Below are 22,067 nucleotides of genomic sequence, written 5' to 3'. Positions count from 1 at the left end.
AAGTATTGTTATTATAATTACTATTATACTATTATTATTGTTATTACTATTGTTTCGCGGTGTACTTTTGTGTTTGTAAATGTAAAAAAGGGATTGTTATTATTATTATTATTTCTATTATAATTATTGTTATTGTTATTTTACTGTGTAGTTTGGTCTTTACAAATCCAATGGATTATTACTATTATTACTATTATTGTTATTTCGCGTTTTACTTTTGTCTTTGAGAACCTAACTGAAGTATTATTACTATTATTATTATTATTATTATTACTATTGTAATTATTGTTATTGTTATTTTACTGTGTACTTTGGCCTTTGCAAATCTAATGGATTATTACTATTATTACTATTATTGTTATTTCGCGGTGTGCTTTTGTTTTTGTGAATCTAATAGAAGTATTATTATTATTATTATTATTATTGTTATTTTGTGGTGTGCTTTTATCTTTGTGAACATAACAAAAGTATCGTTATTATTATTATTAAAATTTGGTCGCGTGGAAGTCAAACTTAACTAGGTTAGCCGGGATAAAAGAAAAGTATTTTTGTAATCTTTTTTCGAATTGATCTAGATTTAAGCCTTTCCTTTTCTCCTTAAAAGGGAACACCATATCTTTTCGACTTTAAGTAACAGACATCTCTTCTTATAGAATTTTTGTCAAATTTAACATTCTTATTACACCGTTCTACGACATTATAAAATTTCTTTTTTTTTTTCTCCCAAGTTTACCGTTCTTCTGGTAATCAATATTTTTATACCGTAGATATTTTTAAACCAACGGGGCTAGAGAACCCCATTGTGCGATTAAGAAATTCGAGTAACGCGGTACGGGGGCGCTTATACTTTTTATACGCGTTAACATTTCATGAAAACTTTTTATGAAATTTGCTGGAAATATTGTTCAATATACGTTCATATTCTACGTTACCTATGGTTGGAGAAAACTTTCTAATATCAGCCCGAAAGGCGTGTTCCTTAATTAATTTAAGTTTACCGATAAATTCCCGTTTCGACACGAACAATACCACTCTTGCACCCCTGTATAGTACACCCCCGTTCAAAAGTATTCGTACAACGCTAATAGAATATTGCTACTCCCCTTTTGGTACTTTGCTCCCATAAAAGAAATTAAAAAGTCCTTAAAAACAATATAAAAAACGTCGTATTGAAAAAGTCGTATCGACAAAAAAAAATATACAACGCCTACACTCGTAACCGTATCTTTCTCAAAACGGTTCTCAATCATTTCGTTTTCAAATAAAGGGTGGTGTCCCGTTACTTATGGACGGGGTTGTACGTGGACTTTCTCTATTCGCGCGAACAACAAGACTTCCCAATAATAATAATACACGTCGATAACAGTCGAGATTCTCGAGCGTGTGCACCCTGCGAATCGACAATACACGTTCCACGAAAGAACACGAAACTCGCGTTTCCCTCGAGCGGTTTCGACGGTCGAGCCTGTAATTAAAACTTTCCCCTAGGAGGGAAAGATTCGACTACCATAGGCGTACGGGAAATTTGCTCGTTTCGACGAAATTCGAGAGTTGATCGAAAAAGAAGAAAAAAGAAAAAAATGTTAACAAAACGAACGACGTTTGCCTGGAACTTCGTCGAGACGAACCTTGGCTGTGGAAAACTTTCGAAAACCTCGACGTGGTCTACGAAAATCGAGAAACGATCGAACATGGACGATCAACGTCTAAAAAAATAGAATTAATACATTGGGTTGTTCGGAAAGTCATTTCGTTTCCCAAAATGAAGAATATATAATTTAATAAAATGTTTACACACTCTAAAAAAAATCGTGTGCCACTTTCATAAAAAAAAAAACGAAATGACTTTCCGAACAACCTAATAGATTTACAGTTGTTCAATGTCGTAGCGTCGTAGTATTTTTTTTTTCTATGAAAAAAAACGACGAAACTTATTGAACAACCTATTCGGACCTGTTCGGAAAGTCATTTCGTTTTCCAAAATGGAGAATATATAATTTAATACATGGAGAATATATAAGTTATACATTCTAAATAAATCGTGTTTTATTTTCATCAAAAAAAAAAAAAAACAAAATGACTTCCCGAACAACCCAATAAATCGAGAGAGAAAAACGTTACTGACGGGCTTCTTCCGGCGCTGAGGCTCTCCTGTTTGAACTCCCTCCTCGTGCGTCCCTCCCGCGCGCTGTTCACGTTTACGTCACTAGCGCTACCGGAGGATTCGGTGAGCTTGAGGCCCGAACTGCTGCTGGTATCGTCCAGGTTGAACCTCGACTTGAAACCAGCGGTACTGGAGCCCGATGAGTTGGCCGATAGCCACGGATTTGTTCTGATGCGGGAACGTTCACGGGGTGACTGCACTGAGGGTGAAACCAGCGGGGGTGGTATCGAAGAGGGCACCGCCAGGTTGCTCCTCGACGAATCGGCGGAGAACGACTCGGTTCGTCGATGATACCTATCCTGGTTCTGTTGCGCTGATAGCTGCGCACGCTGAGGCTGCTCCTTCGGAACTTGTCCACCCAGACGTTCGTTGATCTGCTCGATCGATAAAGCTGATCGTTATTGGTGTTCATTTAACTAACCGAAGCGGACTCGGGAGCCATTTTGACCCGTATGGATAACAGTTTGTGTCGTACGGGAGAACCAACAGTCATTTATCTGATGCTTGTCACGATCATCGAAGTAAACGAATTTATGAATCTGATACCGTTAAACTTGAATCTAACGCGAGTTCCAATGTGAAAGGAAAAAAATTTGGCTCGGGTCAATTTTGACCCGGAGGTTAATAACAGTATACCGAACCCAGACTATACTTAGTGTGGGAAATCGATAAAGCTGATCGTTATTGGTGTTCATCTTGACCCTCTGAAGTGGGGTCGGGGACCATTTGGATTATCCGTATAGATAATCGTTTGTGTCGGAGATGAGAACCAACAATCATTGGTCATTGAAGTAAACGAATTTACGAATTTAGTAACGTAAAACTTGAATCTAACACGAGTTCCAATGTGAAGGGGAAAAAATTTGGGCTCGGGTCAAAATTGACCCGGAGCGCGCCAAAGATTAATAATAATATACGGGTGCGTATTTAGTGTGGGAAAAAGTTGAACTCGATCGCAGGGGAGATGGAATAGCTGACGATAACGCATGGGTAAAATAAAATGTTTACTTATAAGTAGATTGCCTGAAAGCATCAGGGGAATAGGAGAAGTGTATTTCATCGGTGACAGGATTGCGATAGTTACAAATTCTGGTAACGGGGTCGCATTATTTCCGATCGTTTTTGAAAAGGTCAACGCTAAAATAGGATAATTATGTAAAGAACGAGGACAAGCATTAAAATTGACAAACTGCAGTAGCGAAGATCTAGTATTTCGGATGAGACACGGTTGGTCCGAAAATATAAAACGGAAAATAATTGTATAAAGTGTGCCAGAACGCAACACGATAACAATTTAAATACTGGCAAGTACTACTAAATCTAAAAAGGAACTAAAGTATTTTAAAAGAAGAAAAATTTATATACACTTTGTTATAATTTTTAAAAAGAATTAAATTTTGCACAAAAAAGTTAAATAAACGTTTCCTCTATTTTTTCTAATAAAGGCAAAATTAAACGAAGTTTCAGTTTGTTCTAGGCACATGGTCACAGATAAAGATACGTCACCATTGTAAGAAAGATTACTCGGACTACAACGACGATGACTTATAAATACAAGAATAACAGATAAAAACAAATAGGATTCGTCAATAAGGAATTCAATGAAAGACGAAGGTTGCGTCACAATGACCCTCTCCCATAGGTCCAACTGCGCCCATATAAATCTTAAGCTCGTAACGATACCGTAGAAGACGTATTTCGACGTTTCGCGCATTAAAGGATGAAGGAGAATATTCTCGTACAATCAAAGTCGAGTAACCGGGTCAATGCGACGAGAAAAAGATTGGTAACAAACGAATCTCGGACAGAGACGAAGGAAATTCATATCCAGATAAAAGTTTCCAACAACGAATGAGAAATAAACTCCTATCCGTTTTACAATTGTAGAATTTATTCTTTCGCCGCTTAGCCCGTACATCGAGTCGCGTCACACGAGCGAGTCGAATCGCTATAGGGTTCGGTCTGTGTGTCGTCCGTTCGTTGCGCTTGTAGTAATAAAAACAAACAGATCGGGTTACAAGAGTATCTCTACGAGGATGGGAGATACGAAGACCGAAATATTCGGTTCCTTTGTAAACTGATCACAAGTTTGTTACGGTTTCTAAACGCAGAACGTGGAGAATATAATTTTTTCAGATTATCGTTCGCGATAGATGCGACGAAATTTCGAAACTCGATATAAAACCAGCCAACGTAACTGAAAGAAATCCGCGAAAGCAACGCGCTGTCCCAACGTACAGAATGGAAGAAAAATACTTATTTTACTTAAAGTGTTTCAAAATTTATCGTACCATTTTCAAACTTTTATATCGTGAGCGATGAATAGAATTAACGTACGGTAGAAAAGAAGTAAATATTTGTTATACCCTTACATTCTAAGCGGTGAAAGGATTAGATAATTCCCAGTGGATAAAATTTACTCGTACATAAATCTCCGCGTATCGATTTTATTTATTCCTCTTTTATTCCAGTCAAAATTTCTCCCGTCTCCGATCTCTCTCGGTGTATACGTGTCTACTACCGATACTATCCTTACACTTCTCCATTATTTACAATAAATAGGATCAGTATAAATAAAAAAAAAAAAAACCCAAAACTTATTTTTACCGCACACTTTTACTTAGGCAAGCGACGAAAGGGTTAGATATTTCTCAATGGAGAAAATTTACTTATACATAAATAAATCCCCCCCCCCCCCCCCCGCATATCGATTTCATTTATTTCCTCTTTTATTCGAACTAATTCGATCTCTCGTTGTATACGTGCCTTGCTCGGGGTGCTGTTCCGGACGTCCCTCGGTTCGTTGTTCCTGGTCATGTTCGCGGAGGTCGCGGTCGCTTCCAAGTTCCCATGTCCCGCGAGTAGCGCGGCGGCAGCCGGTGGCTCGCCGGCCTCGGTCGGCCTCTTCGGTCTCCCGTTGCTCTGAAAGTAGTGAGTGCCGGTCCTGATGTTTATGTAATACTCCGGCGGGAAGCTCGTCCCGGGCGAGGTGCCGTCGGTCGAGTATCCGGTGCTATAGGCGCTCTCCGGCGAGGAGAGGTTCACGCTACCGGTGCCAGCGGACGTGCCAGAGGAGGCGGACGCCGTCGCCGTCGAGGAGGCGATGCCGCCGTAGCTACCTCCCCCGTGCAACCGAATCCCGTCCACGTTCTTCGACGGCGAGTCTACCGGGTGTACCTGGAAAAATCACACGCCCATCTTACAGAAGTCTCTTACACGCGTTTCTCGAAAATCCTTAACGCTCAAGGGGCACCGAACAACCCAGTTCGGAGATGAGAACTACCCAGTACCCATTCTCACCTATCGTACCCGAAAGGGAACGAGATAAAAACTATTAGGTTGTTCGGAAAGTCGTTTCATTTTCCAAAATGGAGAATATATAATTTAATAAAATGTTTGTACACTCTAAAAAAATCATGTTTCATTTTCACCAAAAGAAAACGAAATGACTTTTATAATTTTAATAATATATAATTTAATAAAATGTTTGTACACTTTAAGAAAATCGTGTTTCATTTTTACCAAAAAAAAAAAAAAACGAAATGACTTTTCGAACAACCCAATATAAGAGGGTAAAACTATAAAACGTATATAAAGGGACTACGTTCGAACAAACGACAGTGTAAGTCTTACCAGCAAGTACCGTACGCATTCACTCTACGTCTTTTTACCTTCAAAATGATATTCAACGAAATTTCTTAGCTGATTGTGACGTATTACGGGTTTACCTAGGACCCGTGACAGGCTCGAGAAGGGGACGACCCTTGCATAAGAGGGGGGTGGGAGAGACCCAACCTGTCCCCTTCCGATCTCAACGCGCTTTGGCGGAAAGGTGGAGCGTAAGTCCCCCGTCAGGATACATGGAACATTAAATGCAGATACTCGAGCCACGAGGGCGAGAAAGCCGATGGCTGGTGGAGGGGATCGTTTCGGCGGGGGACGTTCGATAGAGTTCGAGCCTCGTCGCGGAAGGGTAAGTAGCCGCGGAAGTGGGAGAGATAAAAGGTAGAAGAGCCCAGGCCAGTGTCGTCTAATTGGATAGCCGCGGATGGCCTGGTAGAGGAAAACGAGCCAGCTCGAGCGAAGAAGCGGGAGCTCGAGGAGGAAGACGTGGCCCCGGCTCTTTCAGCGGCTGCGAGGCAACGAAGCCAATTCTCCTCGGGCTTCGTAAACCCCCACTCTCTCTCTCCGCCTTGTTTGCCGCGTCTCTGTCTTTCGTTCGTCGACGAGGGAGGAAACCGGGCCCAGAAAAAGTGCCGATGCAACACCGGGGCGGACGTTAGCGGAAACGTAACGAGCGCGCGTTCGCCCGTGGAAACGCGCCTTGCTCGATATTTACCGACTTTGGCGAACGAACGCCGCGCGATATCCGAACCTTTTTCCATTGGTACGTGTATTTTATCGCGAGGATCGAACCAGTGGTTTTCAAATTTTTTTTGCTTCCGTAGGTATCCTTTCCCTGGCCTCAAAGAGGATACTTTCCGGCCGAAAAACGTCGACTTCTTTCAGATTTTTTTTCGAAGAAACCGTGAGACTTTTCGATACGGAGTTTTCGCGTAGGTGTTTATCCATGTTTACGCCCGATTCGTGATTTTTTGTAAACGAAAATAATAAAAATTGTAGAAGCTGTGCGATCTTGGGTGAAGCTTGTTTTGAGATATTGGTTCGAACAGGTGACGTGTTTTTTGTTGTTTGAAATGAAAAAAATTAATCTCTGTATAAAAATGCAGTATAGTCACATGTGGTTTGACTGATAGTTTAGGCTGAACGGGTTGAAAAGGTAGAGAATAGCTGCACGGAAGGTTTGTGAATAAAAGATTCGATGTTACGTTGTTTTTTGACAATTCGGAGGGATTGAATTTTTTTACTCGACGAATGTAAGAAGTTATTCGGAAGTCAGAGAGAATGTAAAAAATTACACAGACTGTTAAAATTAGGGACCAGTGTATCGATGGAAACAGGCGTTGTTAACTTAAACGGGAGAAGGCCCTGTAATCTGCATAACACAGAACATGGACATAAAAATAGAACACGTCCGTCTTAATAATATCGCTCTGTATTATTTTAAGAGTTGTCTCTGTCGGTAAAGCCAGAAAGGAAATCAAGATCATCGGAGTATTCGCGTAACCACACATCCTCGCGACAAGGTCGAAAAATCTAAGGTCACTGAGAGTGTCCACTCTCAACAGACAGTTACGCAACGGGCGCGAACTTGCGTTAAAATTGACGCGATCGTGCGAAAGGGGGGCTCTATAACCGAATTCTTCCGCGTCAAAAATTCTCCTCCTTGCCTCTCTCCCCTCCGCTCGCCGAGTAGAAGCCGCGCCCCGGAAAAATACACCGGAGGTAAACTATCGTTCCACGGAAGGTCGATAATACGCAGCCGGCTTAACCCGTTCGCATCGTACAAAAGAATGAAAAATATACCCTTATTGTCAAATTATTTTTCATCGTTAAATCCGAATGAAAATATTTCAAAAAGTATCGCGAATATTTCAGCGACTTCTGTGAAGGATAAACAATAATAAAGTTCATATATATTATATATTACGAATATATATACATATTTGTTTCTGTCCTTTTTTTTGGTTAGAAAATATCAAATATATACATATTTGTTTTTGTCCTCTTTTTCGGTTAGAAAATATCAAATATATACATATTTGTTTTTGTCCTCTTTTTTGTTTAGAAAATATCGAAAGAATTTTCAACGATGAGAACAGGTTAAAGGCGACAATGGTACTCACTTGGTGCAAGGCGGGAGACCTGTTGGCGCTGTGATTCCTCGGTGAGTTGCAGTTCGAATCGAATCCCTTCTCCCCCTTCTTTCTGTCCTTCTTCTTTTTCGATCGCACGATATGCGCCTCCATCCACGTGCGCAGTTTCGTCCCGAACATGTTGCACGCGATTCGGCCCAAAGGAGCGGCGCCACGTCGAATAATGCCTTACCCGATTAAAGCTTCGGTCTCTCGTGTCTCGTTTCGGTCGCACTGCCGGCAACTTTGATCGTGCGACGCAGCGACTCGGCTATCATCCGTATCGCGATTCGTCGATCGCGACACACCACCGCGGTCTGCCGCGCCCGTGCAGCGGAACGTGAAAGTCGCGTCTGGTATATCGGCGGAACGCGATCGCGCTTTTACCCGCGAGTAATTTTATCGTCTCGCGGACGTCCGAGCGTTCTACGTCGTCGCACTTCGGCCGGTTAGCGTGGAAAACCGACGCGACGCTTCGCTTCGCGCCATTCCTCGACGACGCGAGGCAACGGATCTGGAACACAAAAAGGGAGCCCAGGCTCGTTAGTTCGCTTTATCGGCCGCGCGTATCGCGTTATTCGGGTCCTCGATCGACGAACAAACGTCCCGTGTTAACGACGGGATCGAGTGTCTCGCGAGCCGGCACGGGCAAATACCAACCCTTTGCCCTTGAAACTTTTTTGCTACCAGAAACTGGTGGGCACGTTAAAAATTTTTAAATCGTAAAATTAATCTCGAATGGAACACTTTTTTTTCAATACTTTACATAAACGTGTTTACAGCTTGCGAGATGTGTAATATTTAAATTCAAATTTGAATTACAAACTACGAAGTTTTCACCGATTGGAAGAAGTACACCGAATTGGATGGCGATGGAGGGTCTCGTTTCGAGTTCAAAGGGCTGGTAAAATTTTAACCCTTCGAGCGTGGACCACTTCGACGCAAGACGCGCGCCGTGTGCGGGAGATTTTCTCGCTCATTGAGAATACGTGCACGCCGAACGTCCATGGGCGTTCACCGCACGGGATCAGTTGGCCGTGTGCCCACATCGAATACTGTCAAAGGGTTAATAAACTCGAAATGCCGGTTGTTCTGTACAGTGCATGCACCGCTCGGTGGCACGCGGAGGGTATGCGGGCTAATTGTCGATTAGCTTACTATTTGCAGTTATTTACAGTAAGAGGTTACACGCATTGCGGGAATGCTTGTTTAAATTCAAGTAAATCAGCGGTTGACGTTGAAACGGTCGCGGAGCAGGTAGTGAATTTATTCCAGGAATTCTCTCCCGAGGTCCTCGACAAGTAAAGAGCATAACACAGCGAAAGGATGGTCGATCTCGAGCTGTTTCAAAGGGACACCGCGTGGCGCACTACGATGCGAATTGTTCGGCTACAAAAATTAAAATTTTTCCTTTTTTTACTTTATCTTTTTAATAAAGGTACCAATGGATCGGCGAGCTTCTCCCGATTAAAACGAGCCCAAACATGGCATAAATCCGGTGAATTTTGTTCGCAACGAATTTAAATATTTCATATAACGGAAATGCTAAAATAAGAATAAAGTTTCTTCAAAGTATGCCGTGTTTGGATTTGTTTTGATCGGGACAATCTCGCCAATTTGTTGATATCGTTGTTGTAAAGATAAAGTGAAAAATGTAGAAATACAATTTTTGGAATTGAACGATTTATGCGTGCGGCGTTTCTTTGAAGTACTCGCGCTCGATCATCGCTGCTTGCAGACTATTTCTTTCTTGCTTCCTCTTGCTATATCTATTCACTGGCTTTGTTCATAGGATCAGATTACGTTCGGCTCGAGACACCGAGTAGTGGGGGGGAACGGGTCATTGAAATTCAAACAAGGCAGCTCGATTGCAATTAAAGCGAGCATTACTGAATTTGAAAAACCAAGAACGGCGCGGAAACGATTAGAATTTAAAAACGGTCGATTTAAACAATTATATCGAGAAGCGGATATGATTTCTCAGGTGAGTTACAGGAGCATAAAATTGGGGCAAAATGTCTGGGGAGAAAATAGATTTGTCGATAACTTTGTGTATGTGTATATATATATATATATATATATATATATATATATATATAAAAATCGATAACAGTGCAGCATTGTTCGAGGATCATTAACCCGAGGGGCGATGTAATAGAGTTATAATTATGACGGTAAGTAAATATTGGTGTATTGGTAAAGTAAGAGGCGATATTAATCCAGTTAAAAGCTGATTTCCTTCCAAAAGTCCTTCTTCGATGAAGTTTCTAAATATATTCTTATTTTTGTATTAAGGGATTCAAGCTGACGCGTTCTCTTAAAAGGAAGAGGCGTTTTAGAGATCCTTCTACTTAATTGCACAATTCTTAAATAATCGGTGGTAATATTATAATATTACAATGGCAAAAGAAAATCAGTCTTTCTCTAGGCTACACTGATAACTTCTTTAAAACTGTAAGATAAAATATTTTTTTTATTGGAGCTGGGGGGGTTGCCTCCTCGACGAGCGTTAAACACCCTCCCCATTATTTTTTTTTCATTTTATTTCTGCGAAGGCGAGAGAAATCCAGATAATTTAATTTGAATAAATAAATAAATACATCCAAAAATTTTCCAGCCGCACGGAATCGAGTCTCGTGTCTACAACTCAATGCCTTCTTGTCACGCTAGAATAATACTTCCTAGGCGGTTCAACTAAAATTATATTTCAACGTAATGGTGAAATTTTAATTGCACTCTCCTTGTTAGCCGCGTTCCGTCTTTCGAATGCTTAATACTCCTTTGCGCGCAATGTGATTCGTTTGTCTCGTTCCTCGCTCGCTTTCAGTCTCTGTGACTCGCTCTCGTTGCATCTCTCTCTCTCTCTCTCTCTCTCTCTCTCTCTCTCTCTCTCTCTCTCTCTCTCTCTCTCTCTCTCTCTCTCTCTCTCTCTCTCTCTCTCTCGCCTACGACGAGAACGAACCGAGAAACTACCACTTGGGAATTGTATCCCTTCTACGCTATATAACGACGTTAGTCCCGGGCTGCTTGCTCTCATCGAGGGAACACTGTAACACGAATCGTTCGGAACAGAAGGTGGAATATTTATCACTATGAGAATCGATAAGATTTTCTGTGTATTCGAGCGATATATAAATTTAACGATTTAGAATATTTAGCGAAAGTAGAATATTTATCACTATAAAAATCGATAAGATTGTCTATGTATTCGAGCGATATATAAATTTAACGATTTAGAATATTTAGCAAAGGTAGAATATTTATCACTGAAAATCGATAAGATTTTCTATGTATTCGGGTGATATATAAATTTAACGATTTAATGAAAATGTTTAGGGAAATGTCACTCACAGAAACCATTGAATTACAATCGTCAATACCTTCTGCCGTGTCTATATTATCCAAAAGAATTATATTTTATCACTTCAGTGACTTAAATATTATAATTATAGCTTCTTTATTGCTTTCTTTTCTATTTTGCTGATAAAAAAATTGTATTAGGTTGTTTGAAAGTCATTTCGTTTTTCAAAATGGAGAATATATAATTTAATAAAATGTTTCTACATTGTAAAAAAATCGTGTTTCATTTTCATCAAAAAACAAACGAAATGACTTTCCGAACAACCCAATAGTTTTTACTCTTCCGGTAAATTTGAAATCTTGCACCGTTCCGTACAAACTCAAAGACAACAGAAATGAAAGACTGCCCATTTTATCGTATCAATTGTACCGATAACTGTGTATATTACATTCTTTTATCTATAATTTTGTAAGTAACTCTTCGTATGAAAGAACTTAGTATCAATTCTACGTACAATTGTATATTAAATTTTCTTTATCCATAATTCTGTAAGTAATTCTTCGAGCGAAAGAACTTAGGACGATCGTAATCGGATAGGTGGCGCTAAATGGGTTCTTTACCACGTATCGAACCGGTCCTTAGTTTCGAGCGATCCTTGGCGCCAGAAACGCGAGAAATCGCGTCCGCTCGTAATCTCTCGCGTCTCGCATCGCCCGACTGACTCATGCTCGTCTCTATCTTTGGAGACAATTTTTCCGCTTCTTCGACCGTGACGTGTCGCAGGGAATCGTCCTCTAAAGTTGAGCAATTCCGCGGAGGAACATGGTCGAAAATAGCCACCGATTCTCGGTACACGTTTCCCGCGAGAGTGTCGCGATCTCCCGGTTCGTCCCTGAATGATTTTCGGGCAACGATCTCCTCCGGAAATTTCGTGGCAATTCTCTGATAACCCCGTAAGTACGAGATGACGAATTGGGCGACCCTCGCGTCTCCGGAGACCGATTCACGAAAGTGTGCTATACGTAGGGGGGCGCCACGGTGTTCGAGGGTGGCTCATAACGAGCCGAGTGCCTCTAGAAAGAAAAGCGGCGCGACTTAACCCTTTCGCTGGGGCAGAAATCGGCCGAAATGCATCCGCCCAGGACGGCAGTGTGGCTCGCGAACAAAATAAATACTAGACGGTGAAAAACGACGGAGTATTATGAAAATACACAATTCTATAAACTTTACTTTGAGTATTCGAGAAAAATATATAAATATATAAAATATATAATAAATATATAAAAATATTTAATAAATGTATAAAGAAGTATACAATAAATATTTATTATTTACGGTACGTATCTTCCTGTACGATTTTTTCCTCCCGATAGAATAATTTATCGACCTCTTTTTACTAAAATAGTAAATTGTTTTTAAAAATTTGTCCAGTATCGAGTTTAGTGTATCTAGGACCAAGATTCTCATTTTCAAAAAATTGTCTTCATAAGTGGTTCATAGTATTTCATGAAGAGACTTGCGCATTTGTTGCAAAATATTTTTTGTTTATTTTTAAAAATTGTCGTTTCTTTCAAATTTGATTTCCAATCTGTTACAGATGGTACTGACATATTTGTGTCGTTATAATAGTAAAGTTCCGAGAGTACGATCTCGCTGGCGATATTATTTGGGATTCCCAGTTTCGCGTTTCAGCTAAATCGAGAACGAGACAAGGTGAAACGATTCATGGACGGTGAGGGACAAACTACCCTGAACGAATGTGGCTGCCAGTGTAACCGGTCTCGACGGAACGACGATAGTAGGTTAGCACCTTTATTTCCGGGGACGCGCGCTCCCGCGGGACGTCCGGCGATGGAATCGACGACGTCCCTACCGACATAATTTCCGTCCGCTCTTTAATCCTCGAGGCACGTTCGTTTCAGGCGGAGACAAGGAGCAAGGGTGGGAGGAAGGGTCGGGAACCCCTTCCGCGTCACGTTACGGAAATCTCCGAGGAGAGCCGCGCCTCGGGTCTAGGGCTGGGATTACTTGTCGAATTTTTCTCCAGCGGAATGTTCGAACGCTTGAACGATTCGAACGCTTCCAGAGTACAATTCGAATATTTTTCGAATGCTTCTAGGGTATAATTTTAATACTTTTCGAATGCTCTTAGAGTGTAATTCGAATACTTTTCGAACGCTCCCAGAGTGTAGTTCGAATAGTTTTTGAATTCTTTCAGAATACAATTTGAATAATTTTTGAATGCTCCCAGAGTACAATTTGAATAATTTTCGAATGCTCTTGGAGTTTAATTCGAATACTTTTTGAATACTCCCAGAGTACAGTTTGAATACTTTTCGAATGCTCCCAAACTGTAATTCGAATACTTTTCGAATGCTTCTAAAGTGTAATTCGAATACTTTTCGAATGATCCCAAAGTGCAATTGGAATACTTTTCGAACACTTGCAGAGTACAATTCGAATACTTTTTGAATTCTCCCAGAATACAATTTGAATATTTTCCGAATGCTTCTAAAGTGTAATTCGAATACTTTCCGAATGCTCCTAAAGTGTAATTCGAATACTTTTCGAATGCTCCTAAAGTGTAATTCGAATACTTTTCGAATGCTTCTAAAGTGCAATTCGAATACTTTTCGAATGCTCCTAAATTGTAATTCGAATATTTTTCGAACGCTCCTAAATTGTAATTCGAATACTTTTCAAACGCTCCTAAGTGCAATTCGAATACTTTTCGAACACTTGCAGAGTACAATTCGAATACTTTTTGAATTCTCCTAGAATACAATTTGAATAATTTTCAAATGTTCCCAGAGTACAATTCGAATACCTTTCGAATGCTTCCAAAGTACAATTCGAATACATTTCGAACTCTTTCCAAGTTCTTCATTTTTGTTTCCTCTATAAATCGTTCCTTTGATTACAAATCAAGTTCTTTCCCCATTATTCAATTCGTTCGGTATTCCAAGATCTGCTGTTTGTACAAACGTTCGAATTCCTCTCATAACGATATCGGAATACTCAAATAGGAATTCCAATCATAAACGAAGGAGCGTTTTCGGCGTAGTTCGCCGCGAGTTTGTATCCGTTCCGCGTTTTACTTGGCGGGGGTCGCGGGCGCTGGTGATTCCGCGACACGCTCGCGAAAAACGTTGCTCGCTCTCACCGTTGCCACGAGAAGATCTCGTTGCTCGCGTGAAACGGTCTCCACTCTCGTGTTCACGAGTCACGTGAGCTGGGGCGCGGATAGCCCGAAGCCGCGACGAGCGAACAGGGGAGAAAGATACGAGCTTCATATTTTAAGGAAAGCCGCCCGACGCTTCCGGGTTTGACGACGATGGAACACACAACGCGCGACATGGTGAAAAAGCCGTGCGGGCGTTTTCGCGCTTCTCGCGTCCGCTCTCGTTTCTACCGTTTCTCCCCTCGAACGGAATTTCGAGGGACTCGACCCAGATGTTCGTGGCAACCCGCCCCTGGCGCGCCCCGGCTAGATACCCAGCCAAGATAACTGGAAAGAGTCGTCGCAACCGTGCTACGAAAATGAACGAAACGTCCGCTTCGAGCGGAAAACCAGCTCTCTCCCAGTATGTAATATATATATATATATATATATATCGACAGAATGGACACAATGAAGCCTCGATAAATGTAACCCCGAAGATCGTACGAAGACCTCGTTCGTTGCATTGTGTCGACGAGTGGAGGGGATGGTCACTTAGCAACGGGGGGGATGTCGAAGATCGAAGTGGCAACTAGTAGGTAGCACAGTGGAGATAAATAGATATAAGCTTCCTTCTCCCTCGCGTGTTGTCACAGACGAGACTTGATCGCAGTTCACCCCGGATTCAAGGGTTGAAGTCGTCAACAATGATTACGTAACGCGATTCATAGACTCGCGCAGTGAATGGTTGCGTTCTAGCGAGCCTCGACTCGATGATTATCGCTTACCCCGCTTTCGAGCAAATTCATAGCTCTAACGTTTCTCGAGTGCGGGGTTTACTATACTTCGAGACGAGAGCGTGAAAAGATAAGAGCGGGTTTACGGGGTGCTGAGTAAGCGAGGTTCCTCGTTAAATCCTTTGCCACGATAATTGCACGAGGGTCTCGTTCTTCGCATTGTGCGGACGAGTGGATGAAATGGTCACTTAGCAACGAGGGAACTTGAAGAGGTGGAAATAGTAGCGATCATAGAGAAGATAAATCGGTACCGAGTTCGTTCTCGAGTTTTGCCACAAGTTCAGGGACCGAGGCGCGAAAGAAACGAGACTCGATCGCTGTTCACCCCGGATTCAAGAATCGTTTACGAGAAGTCGTCTACACGACTGTTTGCGTAAATCAACAGACATGCAATAGTATGCATTAAACTTGAGCAATCCGTGTGCGGAAAAAAAATCGCTACCTACCCCGCTTTCGAGCGAATCCGTGCTCTCAATTGCGTTCTCACGCGCAAAGACCACCGTACGTTCAAACGCGAATGGAAACGCGCAAGTTTGTTTTATTTCCTACAGGAGGCTCGTGGTTAAACCGTTTACCCCGATAATTGCACTCCGACGCGATCTTCGTTCAGAAATCGTCTACACGACTGTTTGCGTAAATCAACAAACACGCAACAGAATGCATTAAACTTGCGCAATCCGTGTGGGGAAAAAAATCGCTACCTACCCCGCTTTCGAGCGAATCCGTGCTCTCAATTGCGTTCTCACGCGCAAAGACCACCATACGTTCAAACGCGAATGGAAACGCGCAAGTTTGTTTTAATTCCTACACGAGGCTCGTGGTTAAACCGTTTACCCCGATAATTGCACCTCGACGCGATCTTCGTTCAGAAGTCGTCTACACGACTGTTTGCGTAAATCAACAAACACGCAACAGAATGCATTAAACTTGCGCAATCCGTGTGGGGAAAAAAATCGCTACCTACCCCGCTTTCGAGCGAATGCTCCCAATTGCGTACTCGCGAGAAAAGGCCACCATTAAGTTCAAACGTGAATAGAAACATATAAGTTTGCTTTAATCCCTATACGAGTCTTGTGGTTAAACCGCTTACCCCGATAATTGCACCCCGATGAGATCATCGTTCAGTGCCGATATCCCGCGATTGTCCCGCGTGCCCCTAGGTGGCGCGTTACGAACGTAAAGCACCGAGAGCGATTACGCGCTCGACGTTAAGGTTTCAGAAGAAAGGGGCGGCTCGAGAAGAAGAAGAGGGTCGTGCAGAAAGCGGATCCGAGGGGAGCCGAGGCGAATTATCGTCACCGCGGCGATAAAGTGGGCGACGACGTAGAACGGGCGGGAAGATGGATAGCCGAGTGTCCTTAAACGGACGAAAATATTTTCGCGCGTCGTTCGACGGGGCGCTATGGTCCCTCGAGGATCGCGGGACGATTTTCTCTTCCCGCGTCGGTTTGACGCTCGAGGTGACCGTTCGAGCGAAAATCGGAGAGGATCGTCCCGTTGCGGCGATGATCGTCGTCATCGTCGTCGTCGTCCTGGCGTTCTATTCATTGTCGGGGCGGCCGCCGACCCATTGTCCGCTCTATAAACGCGGCGGTAACGCGCGGCGGACACGGGAGATAGAAAAAGGGAAATAAAATAAGAAAACAAGGGACAGAGACAATGAACGAGCGGGTATATTGTACTTTTCGCGGCGTTATTTTGTAACGACGGAGACAATGAACTCTCTCTCCGCCGATGCGGGCAAGATACCGGGGTGGGACACGCCGTCCTTTTTTCACCAAAGCGACGTGTCGCGCGCCCCTCCTAGTTGGTCCTGGGGCTGCTTCCAATTTCGTTCGACGACACCTAGAACCGCCCGGGGTCGCGGACCCTCGTATTGGAAATCGCGTCGGCCGTTTATTCGCGCGTAACAAAATCTCACCCCCCACTCCTCCCCATCCCACTCCTCCGCGCCACACCGTTCTGTGCCTCTCACCCTTTCGCGCGTCCGTTCGCGACGATCACGGTGGTGTTTTCTCGATGAACGGCGCGCTCTGATCGCGCGCGACTCACTGTCTTCGAGAGTGGGAGATAACCGATTCGAGATGGCGGACGCTTGCGAAATCTACGGATCTTATCGGAGCGGAATTGCAGGGTTAGAAATTTCGTCGAAGTCCGTACCGGAGTGAGGCACGCGCCCGCGCGCGTGGTTGTGGGAGAATGATGTAAATAGATGATTGCGTTATAAAAACCGTGTTGTAGGAGATCGTGTTGTAGAAAACCGTGCTATAAGCGATCGTGCTTTAGGAGACCGTGTTGTAGGAAACCGTGTTGCAGGAAACCGTGCTGTAGGAGACCGTGTTGTAGGAAACCGTGTTGTAGGAAACCGTGTTGTAGGAGACAGTGTTGTAGGAAACCGTGTTGTAGGAGACCGTGTTATAAGAAACCGTGCTGTAGGAGACCGTGTTGTAGGAAACCGTGTTGTAGGAGACCGTGTTGTAGGAAACCGTGTTGTAGGAGACCGTGTTGTAGAAGACCCTGCTACAAGAAACTGTGTTGTAGGAGACCGTGTTATAAGAGACCAAATTGTAGAAAACCCTGCTACAAGAAACTGTGTCGTAGGAGACCGTGTTATAGGAGACCGTATTATAACAAACCACGCTTTAGAAAACTGTGTTGTAAAACTATACAACTTCGTTGTAAAACTATATTACAACTATATTACTCAACCGCGTTATAAAAACCGTATTACAGGAGAGTGTCTTCCAGCGAACCGCGTTATAAAAACTGTGTTACATGCTACGACCCTGTACATATATACAGTACACTACGGTAAAAAAAATTGCGACGCTCATATCGCCTCGTAAATCGTTCTTCCAAATTTTCCAAATTTTTATTATCCAATCTATTCAATTTTTTCCAATCGGTTCGAGTACCGTTCGAAATTTGAATGTTTCCCTAAACGGTTGTAAAATTTTGCGCCGCGTCGAAGCAAACGCCCCGTATAGCCGCGACGGTAAATTATTTTTACTTTTAATCGCGAGCGTTCGAGTTTCTTCGCGTGTCCTCCGCTTCGCTGACTCGATCCTACACAGAGAGGGTGGGAGAGTCGACGAAGCGCGACGTTGCGCGCAATTCCCGCGAACAGCGCGATTAATAGGGAGACGGTATCGTTGTATGGGAAAAAGCGCGATGGAAAAGCCCGTTCAGTCCTCGACCCTTTCGCGTCCGGCGAGAAAGTTAATTAAAGAGGAAACGCGATTCTCGGGAGCGCGGAGTGCAAAGTTCGATCGACCGGACGGTTAACGAGGATGTAATTAATTTTGTTGGAATGCCGCGACGTCGAGGTCGCCTTAAGATAATGATAATTAATACGCTTCTTTGTGCCGACGAAAGCGCGGCAAAATGTTTACGTGTTCTCTTGGAAATCTGCGGATAGGAGCGCTCTACGATAAAACGTCGAGATGAAACGAAGCGGCACGCCCCAACGAACAACGCTTTGATCCCCAACACCGCCTAAACATCCAGATAATTTCATTCCAACGACGAGATAGATGAAAAGAAAAAATTAAACACCTCGCGAAAATGATCGTGATTACCTTTCTTAGACGACGTATCTCGCGTAGCGTCTACGTTGTCGACGGATTACGCCTGATCCCGTGTTTCCGTATCGGATTATTTACTATGCAACAGCGCGTCGATATCGTCGTGTTTCTTCGTACGAGGTGTCCGAATAGCCGATACCGATGCTAGTGGGGGTTCCGTGCGAGAGAAAGAATCGAAAGTGACCGATACGGAACGAAATTCTTTCATAAGTAGCTTTGTTTGCGATAAAAAAAAAGAAGAAAAAAAGAAATGAATCCATGTCCAGTGCGCGTGCACTTGACCGACTTCTCGCGAAACATCGACACGCGTTACGAAAATCGATCTAGAAAAGATAAGAGTACGTTTATCGGCGAATGATCTCACATCCATCATACCGCATAGCGTATTTCGATCGTCGTTCGTTATTAAACATCGACGCAATTGATATCGATTGTCAATAACGACGGGGGGCCGAAATAATATTTTACCTCTTTAATTAATTTTTGCCAGCTCGCCAGTCCAGTGTTCCCTCGATGAAACGCACCGGTGTGTACGTATACCCACCCTAACCTGTTTACTAAGCGAGTAAATAAATTAAACGTAATTCTGGCTGGATTTCCGCGGTAACCTCGATCTACGTGCAACGCGATGGCCATAGGAGACCTTCATTCCCATTTCATTAAACTCGAATCGAATTCGTCCTCGTTAATATTTACTCGCGTCTCGTTTGTCGTGGCTGTCGCGCTACTCGTCGTTATCGATCATCGCCGCGATTCGAGGAACACGGATGCGCGTGGACCGCGCGAGCCGGCCGAACGTTATTCTCTTCACGCTCGACGTCCGTCCCTAGGCGCGAAACCTGCGAACAACGTGGAACGACGGGACAAGTTTTCGATCTACCGATTCACGCCGCACGGCCGTCGATCGAAAACATCCTGCTGCGTCGCCGACGGTAATTCCGTCGGCCCCCACCGCGTCGGGAACGGAAATTCGGATTTTCGGTTATTCGAACGACGGAAGCGACGGGCGACCGGTGCCGAGGTCCCTCTCCATTTTTTCGTCGAGAATACGTGCAATTTTTAACGCGAGGTTCATTAGGACCCACAAGAATATTACGATTATCCACTAACATTTTGAAAATTGTTAAATGTGGGGTGATATCGGGACAATTATCACAATTGTCGAGTTATTGTTTGAAAATTGTTAAATGTGGGGTGATATCGCGACAAATATCACAATTGTCCACTTATTGTTTGAAAATTGTTAAAAGTGGGGTGATATCGGGACAAATATCACAATTGTCCACTTATTGTTTGAAAATTGTTAAAAGTGGACCAAAGTCGAGGCAAATATCACAATGATCCACTTATTTTTAACAATCGTCTTAATTAATTGCAGGGGAAAAAATTTGATGTATTATTTTGTCTCTAAATATTGTGAGAATACATTGGACGAGATTTTTACGGAATAGAAAGTGTTATTTTGTTTAGAATACTAGTAGTTTATTTTATAACCAATTTTTGTTTATATTTATGTGAGAAAATGTCCAAGACTGGAGATGAACTGGAAAAATATCATTACTTTTTTAACATTTGCAAAATTGAAACTCGTCACGGTTATGGCTCCTATAAGAGATTGAAGATAGGGCGGAGAGAGACATTTCATTCCCTGTGCTACTATGGGACACTTCCCTTGCGGTTAGTCGCTACAAAAGTCGTAGCACGGGTACTGCTGGGAGAAAGAAAGATCAATCCTGGAAGGAATGGCAAATCGTTCTGGGTCAGACGTTTCAGTCTTCGCGAGCCCGCGACTAAACAAAAATTACCCAACTCTCTTCACGCTCTACTTACCGACGATAGTATGTTCCCCGTAACTCGGGACCGAGCCCACGTTTTGTTTCGTTCACGTCCCTGGCCAGAAAGTATTGTTACGCCCCCTCCATGGTAAAAAAAAGAATATTAAGATAAATTTATAACAATAAATAATGAAAAAGCCAACGCGTAACGAAAGAAAATAATATTTATGATGGATGAGACTCTAGGCATTTCATTTTGTTCGGCGCCTCTGGGCAGAAGATATTGTTACGCTTCCTCCACTGTCTAAAAGTGAAGAAAAATGCTTAAAAAAACCATAATTTTTATGATCGATGGAATTTCAGGCGTCTTTAAGCAGAAAATATTCCACTTCCACCGACGCATAAAAAGAAATTAAACATCAAAAAATCTTAATTATTACAAACGATGGAATTTCCTCCGGTCTTACGAAAAAAAATTATTAAAATTCTCAATAATAACCAGAAGAAAACCGTCGCGATAAAAGAAGCAGATAAATTGTACCGTGAACGTAACTGCGAGATTTTTCCCGGTGACGTTAGGTAACCGCCTAGGTTCACTCTCTCGGGACAGATTTTTTCCTCTCTCGGTGGAATACACGGTCGAATGTAATTTCACGTGCACGACATGTAAGTCGGCTCTCCGGCGAGCGCAAAGGGGTGGGGGAAAACGCGGGCGCGGGAGAGCCGCCTAACGAGGAGATCGTTGAGGCGCGACGAGTGGCAGAAATCTTTATTGCCGGCCATTTGGCGTTGGCCTGCAACACGTAGCACCCGCGAGGCAAGAGTCACCTCGTCGTCGACCACAGTTTCTATTTTCCTGGCAGTCTTCGGGACGCCGCAATTAATAACCGACAGGATGCAAACTCGATAATGCAAAGACAGCGGAAAAGAGAGGGGACACGGTCGGCGTAAACGGTTTGCTCGTTCGCGCGGTGGTGGGAGGGGGGTCCGGGGGGCGGCTCCTCTGTCTAGAGGTTTGGCTCGCGGGCACGGAAGATCGAGCGACAAAGGGTCGCGTACCTCGTTAACGTTTGGCAAACGTTGGCTCGCCGCGACGCAACGAGAGACGCGATGCATCTTAAAGCGAAAATGCCCTCTTGTGTTTCGCCGGCGAGGTCGGAGGCCTCGAAGTAGCGGAAGGAACGCTTGGAACAGGCGAGCGAAGTACGCGGCGGAGGGGAGCGGCAGCCCGGCGGTAGGAGGTTAGGGGGTGGTAAAAGGGTTCGATTGAGCACCGCTGGTTGGCCGCGGCGGGGCAACGGTGGTGGTTGTCATGGCAACTCTCCGGAGCTCTCGCCCCCAGGCAATTCCAGGATCTACGGGGTGGTTCGATCGATGGCGAAAACGAACCCAGCGATCCTCGGCGTGGTCCTTCCTGGGACGAGGATCCTGCGAGGGCCGACTGTTCGCAAGATCGCGCGTCCAGGCACGCCTCTTCCGATTCCCGACCCCCGCGAGGCTTTTCTCGACCGTTATGTGCGCGCTCTGCGG

The 22,067-nt window shown here is 43.5% G+C and overlaps 1 protein-coding gene across 1 annotated transcript in view; it reads right to left on the bottom strand.

The window, feature by feature from the left end:
* The window catches only part of LOC143154712 (uncharacterized), a 50,972-nt gene that overhangs the window by 17,410 nt on the left and 11,495 nt on the right, over positions 1–22,067 (bottom strand). The window contains 3 exon segments of the mRNA XM_076326648.1: positions 2,126–2,538; positions 4,931–5,341; positions 7,912–8,434. Coding sequence (XP_076182763.1) covers positions 2,126–2,538; positions 4,931–5,341; positions 7,912–8,061 — 974 coding nt within the window. The 5' untranslated portion in view covers positions 8,062–8,434.

This window comes from Ptiloglossa arizonensis, chromosome 1 (assembly GCF_051014685.1).
Source record: "Ptiloglossa arizonensis isolate GNS036 chromosome 1, iyPtiAriz1_principal, whole genome shotgun sequence".
In the NCBI taxonomy this organism is placed as follows: Eukaryota; Metazoa; Arthropoda; class Insecta; order Hymenoptera; family Colletidae; genus Ptiloglossa; species Ptiloglossa arizonensis.
Note: the sequence above shows the minus strand (reverse complement) of the source record. Positions and strands in the feature narration are given on the sequence as shown.